Source organism: Propithecus coquereli, unplaced genomic scaffold (assembly GCF_000956105.1).
Source record: "Propithecus coquereli isolate 6110/MARCELLA unplaced genomic scaffold, Pcoq_1.0 Scaffold375, whole genome shotgun sequence".
Classification (NCBI taxonomy): domain Eukaryota; kingdom Metazoa; phylum Chordata; class Mammalia; order Primates; family Indriidae; genus Propithecus; species Propithecus coquereli.
Window position 1 is genome coordinate 999448 of NW_012149452.1, and position 15776 is coordinate 1015223.

At 40.2% G+C, this 15776-nt stretch overlaps 1 protein-coding gene across 1 annotated transcript in view; it reads left to right on the top strand.

Annotated features, from left to right (window-relative positions):
* Window positions 1-512: 512 nt before the first annotated feature.
* The window catches only part of CNTNAP5 (contactin associated protein-like 5), an 819231-nt gene continuing 803967 nt past the window's right edge, over window positions 513-15776 (top strand). Inside the window, exon 1 of the mRNA XM_012651908.1 lies at window positions 513-957. Within this exon, the coding sequence (XP_012507362.1) occupies window positions 876-957 (82 nt within the window). The 5' untranslated portion in view covers window positions 513-875. The remainder of the gene's footprint in view (window positions 958-15776) is intronic.

A 15776-nucleotide genomic window follows, 5' to 3' on the forward strand; every position in this document is an offset into this window, starting at 1 on the left:
GCACGCACGTTAAACCGCTAAACCAGACATCCCGATAATACCAAGACCCATCAGCCTTCCCTGTTAGGGAACGAACGCAGGGGAAATTAAATAGCGCAATTCAAGCCCTAGTTCTCCCTCCCCTCCAATGGAGGAGGGATGCATCTCACTAGCTCTTTACAAAGGTTTCCATGGGAAATTCCCTCTTCCTAATGCGTTCTGTCTTGCAACTCCTTTTAGCATCCTTTCAGCAGCGTTCTTCGACAATCTGGTTTAAATTTTAATGCCTCTACTCCAAATGAGGGGGAGGGAGGAGAAAGGATTGAGACAGAGAGGGATCTGCTCTCCTTTTCCCTTTCCCTCCCAGGTAGCCGGAGCGCACCGCGGAGGCTCGGCCACCGCCGCGGACAGGCGCCGGAGCGAGGCGAGGACCCGCCCAGGCCGCTCTTATAGGCGAGCGCGGGGCGGGCCTGGCCGGGGGCGGCGCCGCGCGGCCGGCTCGCCTATAAGGAGCTGTCCGCCACCCGGGTGCTGATTCCAGCTCTCGCGCCTGACGAGCCGGGTTCGGCTGTCCACCGAGCGCGGCGCCCGTCCTTGCAATCGGGTTTGGATTTGCACCTCCAAGGAGGGAGGAAGAGGAAGAAGAGGCGGGCGAGGAAGGCGCGGACAGCGAGCGGCTGTTGCGGGGACTGTAGCCTGAGCCGCGGCTCCGGAGAAGCCCCCGCCACGGTTTCCGTGGAGTGTCGGGGCGCGGGATGGAGTGAAGGAGCGAGTGCCTCTCGGAAGGGGGGTGGGAGGGGGTCAGGCGGTGCAGAGGCGAGAAAGAGAGACAAGAAGCCGCGGCCGGCGCCTGCGAATTTGGGATTCGATTGGGAGGGACCGCTCACTCTGGGGAAATGGATTCTGTACCACGGCTGACCAGCGTTTTGACTTTGCTGTTCTCTGGCTTGTGGCATTTGGGATTAACAGCGACAAATTGTGAGTACCAGGAGCTGGGGGCGGGTCGGTGAGGTGGGGAATGGTAGCATTCAGAAAGACAATCAACTGTCCAAGCGTTCTCAATTGTATCTTCTCTGGGTAGAGGGAAAGGAAAAAAAAAAAATGCTGATCGGTGTGGTTCCATCACTCCAACCATCTCAAAAGTTAGCAGAGCTCAGATGATCCAGCCCTGCTGGATTTCCTGCCTTTATCTCGGAATTGCAAAGTTCCGGGGGAAGGAAAGGTTCTCTTCTCTTAACCTCCTGCTAGCTCCACGTTCTATGCCTGCCTGATCTCAGCCAGCGCTTTTCCCGAGAAGGGCCCGGGGTTTAGATAATATGTTCTGGGAGCTGAGCTTCCAGGGATAGAGCTGCTCCCAGCCACCGTGCTGGTGACAGCGGCTCATCTCCGAATGCGGTGCCTCGGATTTGCAGTATGCTTAGCGCCCCACAGTACGTGGCTTTGCGCTCTGCCTTAGGCAGAAGGTTCCAGTTGGGGTATCTTGCAACCAATGGGCACCGGTTTAACAGGATTTGGAATTTTGGCCTAAGAGTCATAGCTCAGTGTAGTCACCCACAAGATCAATGGCTGCCCCTTTTACAGGAGGAAGAGCTTCGATGCACACCCCACCCCCAAAATCTTTGTGCCAATGAACAGAACACATAATGAGTATGCACTAAGTGTACACTCTGGCGTCCAAGATCTAACCTCAGCAAGTGCCGGACCTTTAATTTAATAGGCAGGAAAGCTGGACGCCTGGTGATCCACCACCTGCATTATGTATTTAAAGAATCCAGTTTGTCAAACTTGAATAAATCTCTGGAGTGATCAGAGGTTCAAGCTCAATTGCTCAGCTGCCTCTCTAGGCAGAGGAAGGGAAGTTTTTCCAGCTCTGGGAACTCCTAAATGAGAAAGAATGCAATTAAGCCATCTGTGTTGTTTCCAAAGATGCTTTATCAAGGTCCCTCAAGTTTCTGGGCTTGCTCCCCTATCCCCTGTCCCTGCCATGAACCTCAGAAATATTACCCATATTGAAACAGTTTTATTTTATTTTTTGTAATCTGCACTATCACTGTTAGAGAAAGATGGGGAGACGACTTGCAACTTAGGAGTGTTTCTACCTTTTTCCCCACCCACTTAGGTCCAAGAGGATCTTGAATATCTGTTCCCAGAGTTATACCTCAAGGGATGACAATTAAACAAATGTTATGTACTTAAAACAGTCTAAAACAGAGACAGTGTTTTTATCTGTGATCAGAAGTTTTGGAGATCCAGTATATATAGTTACTGGTTATGCCTTATAAAGATTTTATTAAAGTTTTCATTCTAAAGGATGGCTGAAGAAGTCAACTTTTCTAAGGAAGGATCCAAAGGGCCTAAGTTTAGAAATTATTTCAGGTTATATATAGGGGAAAGTAAGAATCCGATATACGAATTTTTTCTTTTTCTTCTTCTCCTCCTCCTGTTCCTTCTGTGAAATTGTTCCCATGGTGCTGTAGAAAGAGATCTAAGTGGTTAGGAGGAAGTTAGACATGGTGCTGAGCTGGTTTCTCTACTTTCTAGAACACTAGAGGTCAGTATTGTTCTAATGATGCAAAGGTGTGGCAGCAAACTAGCTGTTTTCCCTTTAGCACATTTACCTATCTGAGGAGAGTGAATACTTTAAAAGCCACAAAGGTGGGGGTGAGGAATAAAGGTTAAATGGAAATAGAATGGTTTGAGCTTCCTCACATAGCACCTTTACTTAAGACAGGAAAAAAAATTGTAGTGTGGCATTTTCTGTAAATTAATTGAATTATGGCTAATATGTTTTAATAATCCTCATAAAACATAAATGATATGGATTTAAGACTCATGCTTATCATTACTGATGCAATAATAAAGCTAACTCTGAACATTTCAAATGAAACTTTGTGATAATGAGCTTTAGTATTTCACAAGTGATAGTTTAATTTCCTCGTTCCAATCAACATTTCAATTGAATACATGTTGCTTGCTAAATATTTGGGGTCAATATTCTTAAAAAGTGATCATAAATGTTTATTATGCTATACAAAATGTATTAATTCAGTGAATAATAGGATAGCAACAGAAAATTACGTCTGAACTCAGTACCTATTGGTGGTCTTCAAAACCTATGATGCAGAACCCCTAAGAAAAAAGCATTAACATTCCACAATTCCTCCAGGCTTCTACTGACCACACTGTTTATTCATTAAACATAAGGTTTGGATTTATTATTTATCTATAATATGCATTTATATGCATACATCCAGTAATAGCAATTTCCTTTAATAGTCATTTTTTAAGTTTATTTGGAAAAATTTTTCAAGTTTATTTTTTCTACATTTTGAAATAATATCTCGTGTCATTTACGATGGTAGCCTTGAAAATGGATTATTGACCCAAGAGGTCCCATGGTATGTAATTAAATCTGTGGACTTTGTTCAGGCATAAATAGCTCTCAATTGTTTTTATTCTTTTTATAATAATTTGTTGTTGTGATTGGTTTGTGTATGTGGGTGTGCATTTAATTTTTTCATAATCTGACCAAAACTTGGGCTTTTAACTCCAAGGGAAAAATGAATGCTTACCTGATCATAGATTTTATAAGTTCCTAGTTAAACAAAATTAAAATAAAGACAGATTAGAAGGGCCAGCTACAGTACAGCTATCATGAATCTGTGCAGAGAACAAAATTACCTACCAGTAATAAAAACTGCAGAAATTCACCCATTCCAGATTTTCAGGATATTAAATAGCTACAACTCTTCCTTTGGGTTTACCCTGAGGGAATTAGTTAATTTCAAATGTAGATATAATAGGCCGGTGTTAAATGAAAAATCATTTTGCATATAATACTAACTCCTTTGACACAAAGAGAAGCGATGTGACTTGATAGTTGGTTAAAGTGAAACCAGGAGTTATAAGAGCTAAGGAGTTCTAGTCTTAGTGTGGCCACAGCTTTCAAATAGCTATCAGGTTATTCAACTTTCCAGTGCTCACAGGCTTTAGTCTAAAACAGTAATTGAGATCTGTATATAGTCCAAAACAGAACAACAGCTAAATATCTTACTGAGGAGACTCTTCAAATACGGGGCATATTGAAAGACTATTATAATGGCAGAACTTGCATTCAGAAGATCATAAGAATTTGTGAGACCTCTATGGGGTCACTACTTCATTGTTAACAATAAACACATGTTACATGATTATAAAGAGCCTTAATTTTGACCAATAAATCACTTTGAATGATCTCCAAGCACCTTATCTAAGTTTGTTGCTACATATTAGGTTCACACAGATATAGCCTTGTGAGAGGAATCAAAAACTCTTTATTCTAGCCCTTTCGTCACATGCAGAATTTCATCTGAGATGTATGAAGATGTCAATCATATTCATAGACTCTTCACATAAAGAGATGCATTATACCTTGAATTATATGAAGCTTATGCACAGACCCAATCAATAGGTAATATTATAAATAAACAAAGAACAGGCTGCTGTTTTTCAGCAGGAAACTTTTTGTGGTGTTTACAGTCAGCAGAAGTAAAAGAGACACTATAACGTTCCTTTGGAAGAGTCCTAATGATCCTTGGTTGAATTGGCTCATCTTTGACAGGGTGTATGAACGCTCTTCCCTTTCTCTTCACGTTGCCTCCCATCTCCAAACTAGACTGGTACTTCCACAGTTGGCAAATGTAAACTAAACATTAACTTACTAATTTCCACACAAGAGTCAAAAATTATGAGAACATTAGTTTCCATGTGAATAACCCCACTTTCTCCCCGCTTTATTCTTGTTCTAATGAATTACTGTCTTCTACATTGCAATGTTCTTTTCTCTCTGCTCCTCTGCACAATTTCATTTGCTTTCTTTATTGGGTCCCAGTTTCCCTTCACTTTTTAGTGTCTGTTTGTTACAAAACAAAGTAAGGTGATACCATTTAAAATGTTCCTAAAACCTTTAGTCGGTGATCCAAAATCTTTGAGATATGGCTTTTCCACTGAAATATGGCCTGTATATACAATGGTAATTATTGTCACGAAATAGGAAGATGGGAAAAGGGTCGAGTGACCTAAAAAGCCAGAGAAAAATAACAATTCACTCAATAGGACTTTATTGAGAAGTTGCAATGTACTCATTTGCAACCAATAATGACATTTTTTAAGTCATAAGGGATGCTTTAGTCATTTGTCAAAACTGCCACTTTCTTGCTGGTGACCTTGTAAAGGTTATTTACTTATCTTGCTGATCTTGGTTTATTAAATGAAGGAAATGGATCATATTATTATTATTAAAGTCCTATTGATTTGTAATGTATTTTTGTCTTTAACTACTGATGTTGCCTATTGGTCGTTCCATTTGGGTATTTTTGGGATGATCGTACCGTAAAATTTTAAAGCAATTATAATTAGAATAACAACAAAGTAAGGTTTTAATTCCTACTGGCTTCTATGCACTTTATATCTCTCACTTCGTATACTGTGTCCACATACTTTAGGAAGGCAGCACGACCAGGTAGTCTCAGAGATCCAGTTTACAGATGAGATTAATAGAAGTAAATGAGTTTCCCAAGATCACAAAACTAAGCAATGAAAAAATCAGAATCTGGACCTACATCTATGTATCTTCAAAGAACATACTCTTTGAAAGTTAGGAAATTTATTCCAATGCATTAATTTAAACACTGTGCATAAGCATCTGTGGAAATTTTATATGGGTTAATTCTGTAGCTCTACCCATAGCAGAAGGCATGGAGGTAGCAGTTCTCCCCAGAGACACCTCCTGATTTATACTTGAAAAAAAAATTGGGATCTAGATTCGATGCAAGATGCTAAACATCACAATAACCAAAGATAAGAGGCCTCATACCTAGATGAGCACCTGATGCTTTACTTTTCTTTTACGAATTTTGATTTAAAAGCTTGAAATGGAAAGGACACAGCCTTGATGAAGACTTGTGAATCCCTCTCCCACACATACACAAACTCATAACAATACCGTGAAAGGCACCTCCGTTGACATCACGGCTTATAAGTTTATGGATATAAGACCAAGGAATACTAATTAAATGGCAGTTATGGGCTCTTTGTCCCAGCACAGCACTGTCCGTGATCTGGCTCTGACAAATACTCTAAACCTCATCTCCACCACCCCTCCCACACAACTTTATGAAACTCTTTCCCATTGAGCAAACAAGCTCTATCGTCTCACGTCTCCCTGTGTTTATTTGCATAGGCTGCATGCTTGGTCTAGAATTGCTTTTCCCATTTTTTATCTTCTCTTATTTTCTCCCAACTACACACACACACACACACACACACACACACACACACACACAGGGAGAGAGAGAAAGGCTCAAACATTTTCCCTAGGCTGTATCAAGTACTCCTATAAATTACATTTCCATAGTAAGCACTTCTTATAATTCTTTTCTCCCAAAATAGGATGTGAAGTTCTCTGATATTTATCTTTCATTTGAATGTCTATATCCAAGGCCTAAAACACTGGGCAAATGAATGGATGAGAGAATAAATGAATGGTTTTCTACTAAGAAATTTTTATTTCTAAACTAAAATTCTCCTATTGCTCTATTGCTAAAGTCTTACTTTTCAATTATGTTGTATGTTTATTTTTTAAATGAATAAGTATTATTAATTACTATTCTGAAAGTGTCAAGAAGTTGTTAGCTGTTTAAATGAAAGAGCTAAATTCAGGCTTGACTGGGAGCTAAAGAATGGGCTGCTGTATCTGTATATCTGTACAACCTTGCACATTTCCATGATTTCTTTGCTGAGGTGTTCTTATCTATGCATTTTAAAAGAAAAATCCTCTTCATCTGTCTGACCTCAGTATCAAGTTGGAGCTAATTTTATTAACTTACTTTATGCAATTTTAATGAATATTTCCTATATAATCTAAAAATGCATAATTACATTGCTATAAAATTATTTTTTGTAGACCAGGGTTCACTATAAAAAGGAAAACTTTAGATTTAGTACTAAATTACTGGAAAGATCTTTTTTGTCATTGTTGTTATTGCAAACCTACTGCATTACCCTGACAACATGTCATCATTTTAAGCTATCCTCAGGAGAAGACCTAAGTATTAATAATTCATATGCTACTCATTCGAAAACTTACTGAAGGAGTAAGTCCCAACTACGAGTTCTCATTCCCAAACTCAAGTTTTTCTATGAAGCTGAAGAAATAACAATAAACAAGAAGATATATTCCATGACCTCAAGGAATTTTGAATGCCGGAAAGACAAAAAAAAAAAAAATTTAATCATGTCAGAGTGGTAAATGCTATAGTGAAGGTAAGCACAGCATGCAATTTAAGGCAGAAAATGAACGTCTCAAACTGGCTGGGGCATTAGGGTATAATCTTTGAGGAAAATGAAACTTAAGCGAAGGCTTAAACAAAGTCAGACTTTCCTAGCTACAGAAATAGGGGGCAGTTGTGACCTGGTATAGGAACAGAAGAAGAAATTAGAGAAGTAGGTAAGCATTGGAGTCTTTTACTTTTATTCTTAAAGCTATGGAGATCCATTGAAAGTTTTTATAAATGTAATTATCATTATCATATTTCTGTTTTAAAAAAATCACTCCATCAGGGATAGACGGAAATAGGCCAAGATTGATGGTAAGAAAACCAGTTAAGAGATGATTACAATAACTCAGGTAATAATTAGTAAGGACCTAAAGAAAGATGTTGCAGAATCTTAAAAGGTTACAAAACATCAGAAAGAAAATAACAGCCAAGTAAATTTAAGACATAGGGATGCATGATCCAGTAAACTCACAGAAGGTGCAGATTTGTGGTTAAAATGTATTCTATAGCTGCTTCCATTGTTTTTGACAAATGAGAGTGATAGATGCTAGAATAGGTACTCAGTTCTCTGAAATGAAGTTCTTCTCTGGGAATAACCAAACGACCATATTCTCAGTGTAGTATATTTCATATTTGCATGACATTGTATAGCACATGCTGTCTGTATCCATCATCCTGATGCATCTTCTAGTCTGTAAATTATGCTACTTTTTGTCAGCAGAGTGAGAACTAGTCATTAAGAAATGTGTAATTAAACCTCAACATCCCAGTTCTCACTCCCCCTCTGACAGGGGAGTAAAGCAGGGATCATTACTACTACCAGTGGATGCGCAGTGGAAAGAGAAATAAGGAGAAGTTGGGTGTGCCTCGTTGATTTGCTATCCTTGATAATTCATTTGCTGGCATAAATTCCATGTCTCTACATTTCTAATTGCTTTTGTGCATATTCTTGGGGGTTGATTAATGCCATCTGTTCTCTGGATCAGCTGAATTGATTGAGTTTTAAAGGATGACAACAGTAATGTTGAAGATAGAAAGAAAGTGAAGGGAAATGCCAAAACACTGCTCATGGTTTATATTATTTTTAACTATCCACCTTTGGAAGCAGAAATATTCTTCTGAAGACAATCCACAGCAAATAGCAGTCTAAAGAAATTTGCCTAACAGACTGATGTTTTGTAAGTGTTAGTACAGGCCACTATTTTCTGGATATATATGTTCAGTTTTATCTCTCTTTCCCTCCTTCCCTCCCTTTCCAGTGCTGCCTTGCAAAACTACGTGGGTGCAGTTGCCAAATGTGAAACTTCCCAGCAGGGCCTGTTACTAGACCTGACCTGGATCTGCCACCCACAAGGCACTTGGAAAAGCCCACTTTATTCCAATGCCTCCACCTATCTGTCCCCCGACCACTCTTCTGCCAACTCCATTAATCCCCTAAATCTGTAAATATGAGTAGGGGAATCTTTTAATTCATAGAGATAAGCTTTAAGACACAGAGCCCCAATGAGAGAAAGTATAAGAATGCAAATCTATGCTGAACTGTACTTGACTGAGAGAAACAGACCCTTTCCAGAAGAAAAATATATAAATGGTATAGTACTGGGTATCTGGAAGAGGGAAAGAGAACATTTTCAGTTGGGGAAAGGCAAAGAATAAGAATGTTCTAGATGTCCAAGACAAATATTGCCGAATCCCTGTTTTGCCCAGGCTGACCTCCCCTCTCACATGTTACTAGGCTGAAAGTGCGGCAGGTGGGCCATGGGGAGACGGAAAAGGACAGTGCAGAGAACATACACCACACAGGTCTAAACTGATTTAGTTCTCGTTCAGCAAATATTTCCTATGGAAACTCACGTGGACCTTACAGAGTCAGTGCAAGTGTAGCATGAGCGACTCTGCATAGAATACACAAGGTACGGGCATCCAATAATTACACCTGTGGTTATAATTATTAATGAACCTCAACATGGATTTTCTCATAATCACTTATAATACAAAGTAGGGCAAGGACAGCTACATTTCCATTTCCAACCGAAGATAGAATGACCCACTTCCCCTTTGTCTGGGTAATCAGAGAGCTGAGTGGTTGCCAAGACAAAGAGAAACTCATTCTCCTTTTCAATCCTGTGTCAAAGCGCCCGTAGGCAGAATCCACCTCCCCTGACAGAGAAATGTGACAGTTCCGGATTCCTCACTGGGTTCCTGAGCTTGAGTATAGTGTGATCACTACTTCGGGTCTTGCCAATGAATCATCTTGCTGAGAAACTTGAAGAGTGAGGGAAAGAGCCTCATCCTCTGTAAGGATCACGTCCTCTCTAGAAAACTGAACAGGCCCCTGGAGAAGATGTCAGCATGACGGGAAAAGGACCCTCAGGCAGACCTTTCTAAGTTAATGAGCCTGGGCCGGGGACATAGGATGTGTTCTCAGTTCCTAAGACTGCCATTCCCAGGAGATTCTGGCAAATGGAGGCAGAATCGGAAAACTGGGGACAGCCGTGTTGCCCTTCTGTGTACTGCTGAAGCCTGTGTTTTGGTGAATAAGCAGCAGAAATGCTCTTTACTTGCTAATTTGGCGTTAAAAATCAGGTGCTGGCACCATAACTGATGAACTACAAAGACTTATTCCATCTGCACATGCTTCATTCATTCATTCATTCCACCAATATTTATGAAGTTCCTAGTGTCCACCCATTTCCCTGTACATTCATGGAGGCTTTCATTGATGACAGAATAGTTGATGGGAAGAAGAAGTGGGATTGCCATCCCCATAGCTCCGGAGGAAACAACAAAAGGTGATGGTGCTGCTTCCAGTCACAGCACTGCCATCCCCCATCACCAGTTTATTCTTGCCCAATGTATTAAGCATCTTTTTCTCTTCCCTAAGTTTTTTGCTCCGCTTCCTTATCTTCCGCGTTCCTTTCCTTCTCTCCAATTTGCCTTCCTTCCGATGCTCTTTCCTTTTTTCTCTCTCCTCTTCCCTCTTCCCTACGTTCCTCTACTCTTTCTCTTGTTCTTTCCCCTTTTCTGTCTCTCCTTTCTATTCCACTTTCCTCACTCTGCTGGTTTCAATTAACTTTTACTAAATGACTTGCTTTTGCATTTTGTGGCCCAAGCTAATGCTTTACAAACTTTTGCACTAAAGTGCTGCTCACCAGAAAAGAAGAGTGCATGGGAACCCAGGGGATTCTGAGAGCTCAGCTTCAAATGGCCACTGAAGCATGTAATTTCCTGAATTTTATCTTAAACACTCAGGCACATTTGCATTCAGCTTCATAGTATATCCATGTTTATATTATGATAAAAATATTTCCCCCAAATCATCAATTAAAATTGATGAGCCAAGCTTATTAATTTAACCCATGGCAGAGGGCTGCGTACACTCAGGGGCACGGGCTTAAGTATTTTGGCTCTTTCTCCCTATTTATACCTTCCAGGATTCAACTTCACTGTCTCGCCCCTCATCTCAGAACAACAGGTTGCTTCATTTCCCATCAACTGTTACTGACCTGTGAGCTGCAGAGTATGATTAGTCAATAATGGAAAGTAAGGGACTTATCAATTTGCAGGAGGGAAGGACATCCACATGCCTGCTTCATGAAGAGAAATGGCGCTTTCTGGAGGGGCTGTGAGTAAGATGAGTCCCCAGCCCAACCCAGGTCTGTGCTGCCCCCACTGCAGTCACCTGGGACTGTGCTGCCACATCCACGAGTTTTACCTTTGAGTGATTGAGCTCTGTCAGGTTACAGGATTGGGGTCAATGAGGGCAGATGCTTTCTGATTAGAGACAGGCTGAAACTACCAGTATATTAAAAGATTAATGCCTCTCATTCTACAACAATCAGGAACCTTTTGACACAATCAAAAGAAATGAAAACAGCAGATTGGAATGTTGGAACATTGGAGATTAGAGATAAAGTTAAGTAATACATTTCTTCCTCGGCAGGATTTCAAACCTACATCCTGTGCTAAGATTGGTACTTGATGAGATTTCATTCTATTCATTACCACAGTTCTATGGAAGAGTTCTTCTTCTCCCCATTCTAGACTAAGGATGTGTTGGTTTGGATTGTATGGTAATTTAGCCAAGATAAAACAGCTAGGATTTTTAATCCACTTTTCCTTGACTCCAAATCTTATACTTTTTAAAACTTTATCTACTGTTCCTTCAAACTCAACACAAAGGCTGAACTATTCTTAAACCTGAGGAGACAGTTATCCTTGCAGAAGCAGTTCTTCTGTCTGATCCAGGGTGAGAAAAGCCTTATGTTTCTAAGCCCACAGATTCTGCCCCTGTGTGCAGGCCACCTTATTCTAATATTAAAGATGGTCCCTTCTCCATGTCTAGAAGTTGCTATGGCAACCAGTTCCTGTAAGTATGACCATTTATAAAAGTTCTTGCATTACTCATTAAAGGCTTCCATCGGCTTTTCGTGGCCAGGCACTATGTCGATCACTAGTGGCCTTGTGGATTCCATGATCCGTGCCCACTATGAGTAGGGTCTCTTCCTGTTTTGTGCTCACTAGAGACCCTCTTCACTAAGTGCAATATTTTCATCACTGCATCATACTGCAGCCCTTAGGAGACCTGCACCCCTACAATTTATTAGATGCATGTTAAATTTTCCAATTCTGCACTCCTACATTCATTGCAGCATTATTCACAACCACCAGTGCATGAAATCAACCTAAGTGTTTATCAACAGGTAAATGGATAAAGAATATATAGTCTATAAACAAAGTAGGATACTATTCAGCCTTGAAAAAGAAGAAAATGCTGTCATTTGCAACAACATAGATCAACATTATGCTGAGTGAAATAAGCTAGGCATAGAAAGACAAAAACTGCACAATCTCACTTGCATGTAGAATCCAAAAAAGTTAAACTTACAGAATCAGAAAGCAGAATGGTTGTTGCCAGGGGAGGGAGGTGCACGGAGGGAATGTGGAGAAGTTGGCCAGCGGGTACAGAGTTTCAGTTAGAAAGGAAGAATACGTGCCGGAGATCTATTGTACAGCAAAGTGACTATACTTAACAATAATGTGTTGTATACTTGAAAATTGAGAGGAGAGTATGTTTTAAATGTTTTCACCAAAAACAGTGGTAAGTATGTGAGGTGATGGATATGTCACCTAGCTTTCAGTCATTTTACAATGTTGCATATATCAAAACGTTACATTGTGCACCAAAAATGCATACGATTTCTATTCTCCAAATAAATAAATACATAATAGAATTTTGTGTTCATTGGAAAAAACGTATCCCTGGTACTTAGCTCACAGTTTCAAACAGGGCAACAATTAGACAGCATTTAGATCTGTTCTCTGTCTTCAGGATACAAAATTTACCCCAAATCTGTCCTGTAACATCTTCTCACCCAACTGGGATAGAGGGAGGGGCAGATTTGACAAGTGTATTCCCAATACCATTATTCTTCACCAATGACTGGGTGCGATGAGGGGCCTTTGCCCTCCCTACCAGCCTCAGTGTATCCTCTTGGTAGAGGACTAGCACTTGTACCAATTTGCTTTTATCATCGGTTGTATGGAAATCTGGGTCTATAAATTCTTTGCTTTATTCTCAAAATCTCATGAATTTTTTCCTACCACCTGGGCTATTGCTTGCCTTAGTTGTGAGGTCTGTCTTTGTGTCTGCTGTGTCTTCTATTTCAACAATCGTCTTGACTCTGTGAACTTTCCTGCTTAGGTTTAGAGAGGTTAGAGAGGCTAAGTTAACTTGTCCCATGTCCAGTGCCCCGCCACCTTCCCTCTTTTCCTCTATCAACGGCTGCTATGAAGAAAGGACATAGCGTATTCTGAAGTTTTTCACACGAAGGCAATTAATAAGTGCAGTGTTCTAGATATCAAAGAAAATTAACATTTTAAGGCAGCAGTCCCCAACCTTTTTGGCACCAGGCACAGGGACTGGTTTCATGGAGGACAATTTCTCCATGGATGGAGGCAGGAGGGGGAGGAGGGCGGGGGTGCGGCAGACGGAGCTCAGGCAGTGATGTGAGCGATGGGGAGCAGCAGCGGCTTCACCCACCACTCACCTCCTGCTGTGCGGACCTGGTTCCTATGTTTCATGGAAGACAATTTTTCCATGACCGGGAGTGGCAGCGGAGCTTTGTGGCCCAAGAAATGGGGACTGCAGTTTTAAGGAATAAGGCCTTAAATATTTACAATTTATTTTAAACACAGAAACTTTTGGTTTCCTAAATGAAAATATAGATAGAATTTTCTTGTGTAAAATAAGTTACAAAGAAAGCTGTTTTGGAGAAAAGAGAAAGAGGGGACCAGAATCCCAGCCTGTTCTCCTCTCTGATTCTTCATGGAGGTATGTTTTAAGACCTCTGCCTTATTCTTCATTGCAGACATCTCCAAATTTATAATTTTATGCAAAAGCGATTAGGCATAAGATGGTTTTGAGGAAAACTGGAGACGGCATCCTTTCTCAGTCCGGCTAACGCCTCACTGGCGCACAGCGCTGGTGTGTGCTTACATTGGCCAGTGACCTGATGTCCAGGTTATTAAATATTTTAAATCTTACCGTTGACCTAAATCACACTGAATGAACAGGTACCTATGTTTAGCCCATTGTAAATCTGATCTTGCTACTATTGCATGTGAGTGTCGGGCTAGATGATCATGATCTTATTGGCATTTACTGATTTGAAAAGATAATAGCTTGTCAAAAATTGTCTCCTCAACTTGATCAATCTCCTTAGTTTGTAGCCAATAATTATTTTTATTTTTTAAAAATTATCTTCTGAAGGACCTTGAATTATCTACCTGCATCTGAGACATTCCCTTGGGACCTCCTCAAAAGAGGGGGTCTCATGTTAGCTGTGATTAAATTGCCCATGAGAGCACAGCAAATGGCAAAATGACTGCTTGATAAAGTGAACTGCAGCACAGACCGCTTAGGTGGAGCCCAAGCACAGGCAGGAAGCCTGGACGTGGGACAGCACAGGAGTGAGCCCGAGTCCTGGCCCTCAGTGCACTGCTCCTCCATGGCCTCCTGCTTCTGTCTCCAAGTTTGGTCAAAGATGTGGACCTTTGGTCTCTATGAGTGAGGCCCTCTCAGTGCTCCCTAATGTTAACTCACGTGAGTAGAAGTGACAAAAGTATACTTACAAAGTAAAATTGTTGCCTACGTGAATTCAGTCCTGGTTTGGCTATTCATTTTAATCAAAGTCTTGAGTGTTTACTTAGAGTACTGTCCATCAGAAAACCTTTGTATTTATATCTACACTGTTCCCCCAGACCCCCCATGAACCCCAAATGCCCCTGCTGTGTATTTGTGGTGGAATTTAATATAACAAATAATTTAATAATTTATTAGTAATATAGTACAATATATTTAATACACTATTGAAAATAATTTAATAATTTAAAATAGTGTGTACACACATATATGCATACATACACATTTCTAAATTATTTAGTATTAGTTTGCTTTCATGGTTAATATACCCTGTAGAATTGTACATGTGCATATCCTCTATGTAAACTACTTGTTCTGGTGACTGTCAAGATTTATTATTCCCCAAGGTCAATATTGACTTGGGTGTCACCTTTGTGAATATTTACCTCTCTAGATAATGAATTGAAATGGGCATTTGGATGGAAATTAATATCTATTTATTTTCTGGAATCAAATGCTGTTGGGAGGTGTGCAGACACGCTCCACCGTGGCTGCTGTTTCAGGGTGGTGTTCAATAAGCATCCTTTGCGTTCTGATTTACTGTGGTTATTTTTATAGCTCTTCCACATGGTTCTTTTGCCTAACAGACAGAATGTGAACTTCAAATATATTCAGCTTGACATTTCAGTAACATAATCAGGAGATAGTGATATTTGAGCATATGGATAGTAAGTACACATTGGATTAATGAGCACCTTGGCCTTGGAATTTATTTAGGCCAAGATACTATTACCTGAGAAACACAATGCTCCTTCACCAATGATATGATTAATGAAGAATACAGGAAGAAACATAACATTATAAAGTAGTTCCTTTGGTTTTGAGGTATTGATTCACTGTTTTGATATAACCTTACAGTATGTCATGTGTCTTAGAAATGTATGTCTCACTGTGTGGGTGCCCCTGTTTGTGAGCATATGTATGTGTGTATTTGCCACAGTGTTCACTTCTACATTAGTCTAAGGCAGTGCCACATGTTTTTGGAAGACATTTTTGTTACACATCCTTTGATATGTAAAATCAGGTTGAAATTCTCTCTAAAATTGTGATTCTACAACAGAAATATTTCCTGTTGTTCTTGTCATCACTGTTGCATCAATTCTGGATACGGAGGCACAATATACATACTGAGTAATGTTCAGGTTTAAAAAGAACTGATAAGATGTTTAAATAGGAGTATAATGGTGAAAGTTATCGTATGCTGTTATGCATGCATGGAATGAATATATGCTTTTCTCTACAAATATTCACATGCATTGCATTCTTGGTTCTGTCCT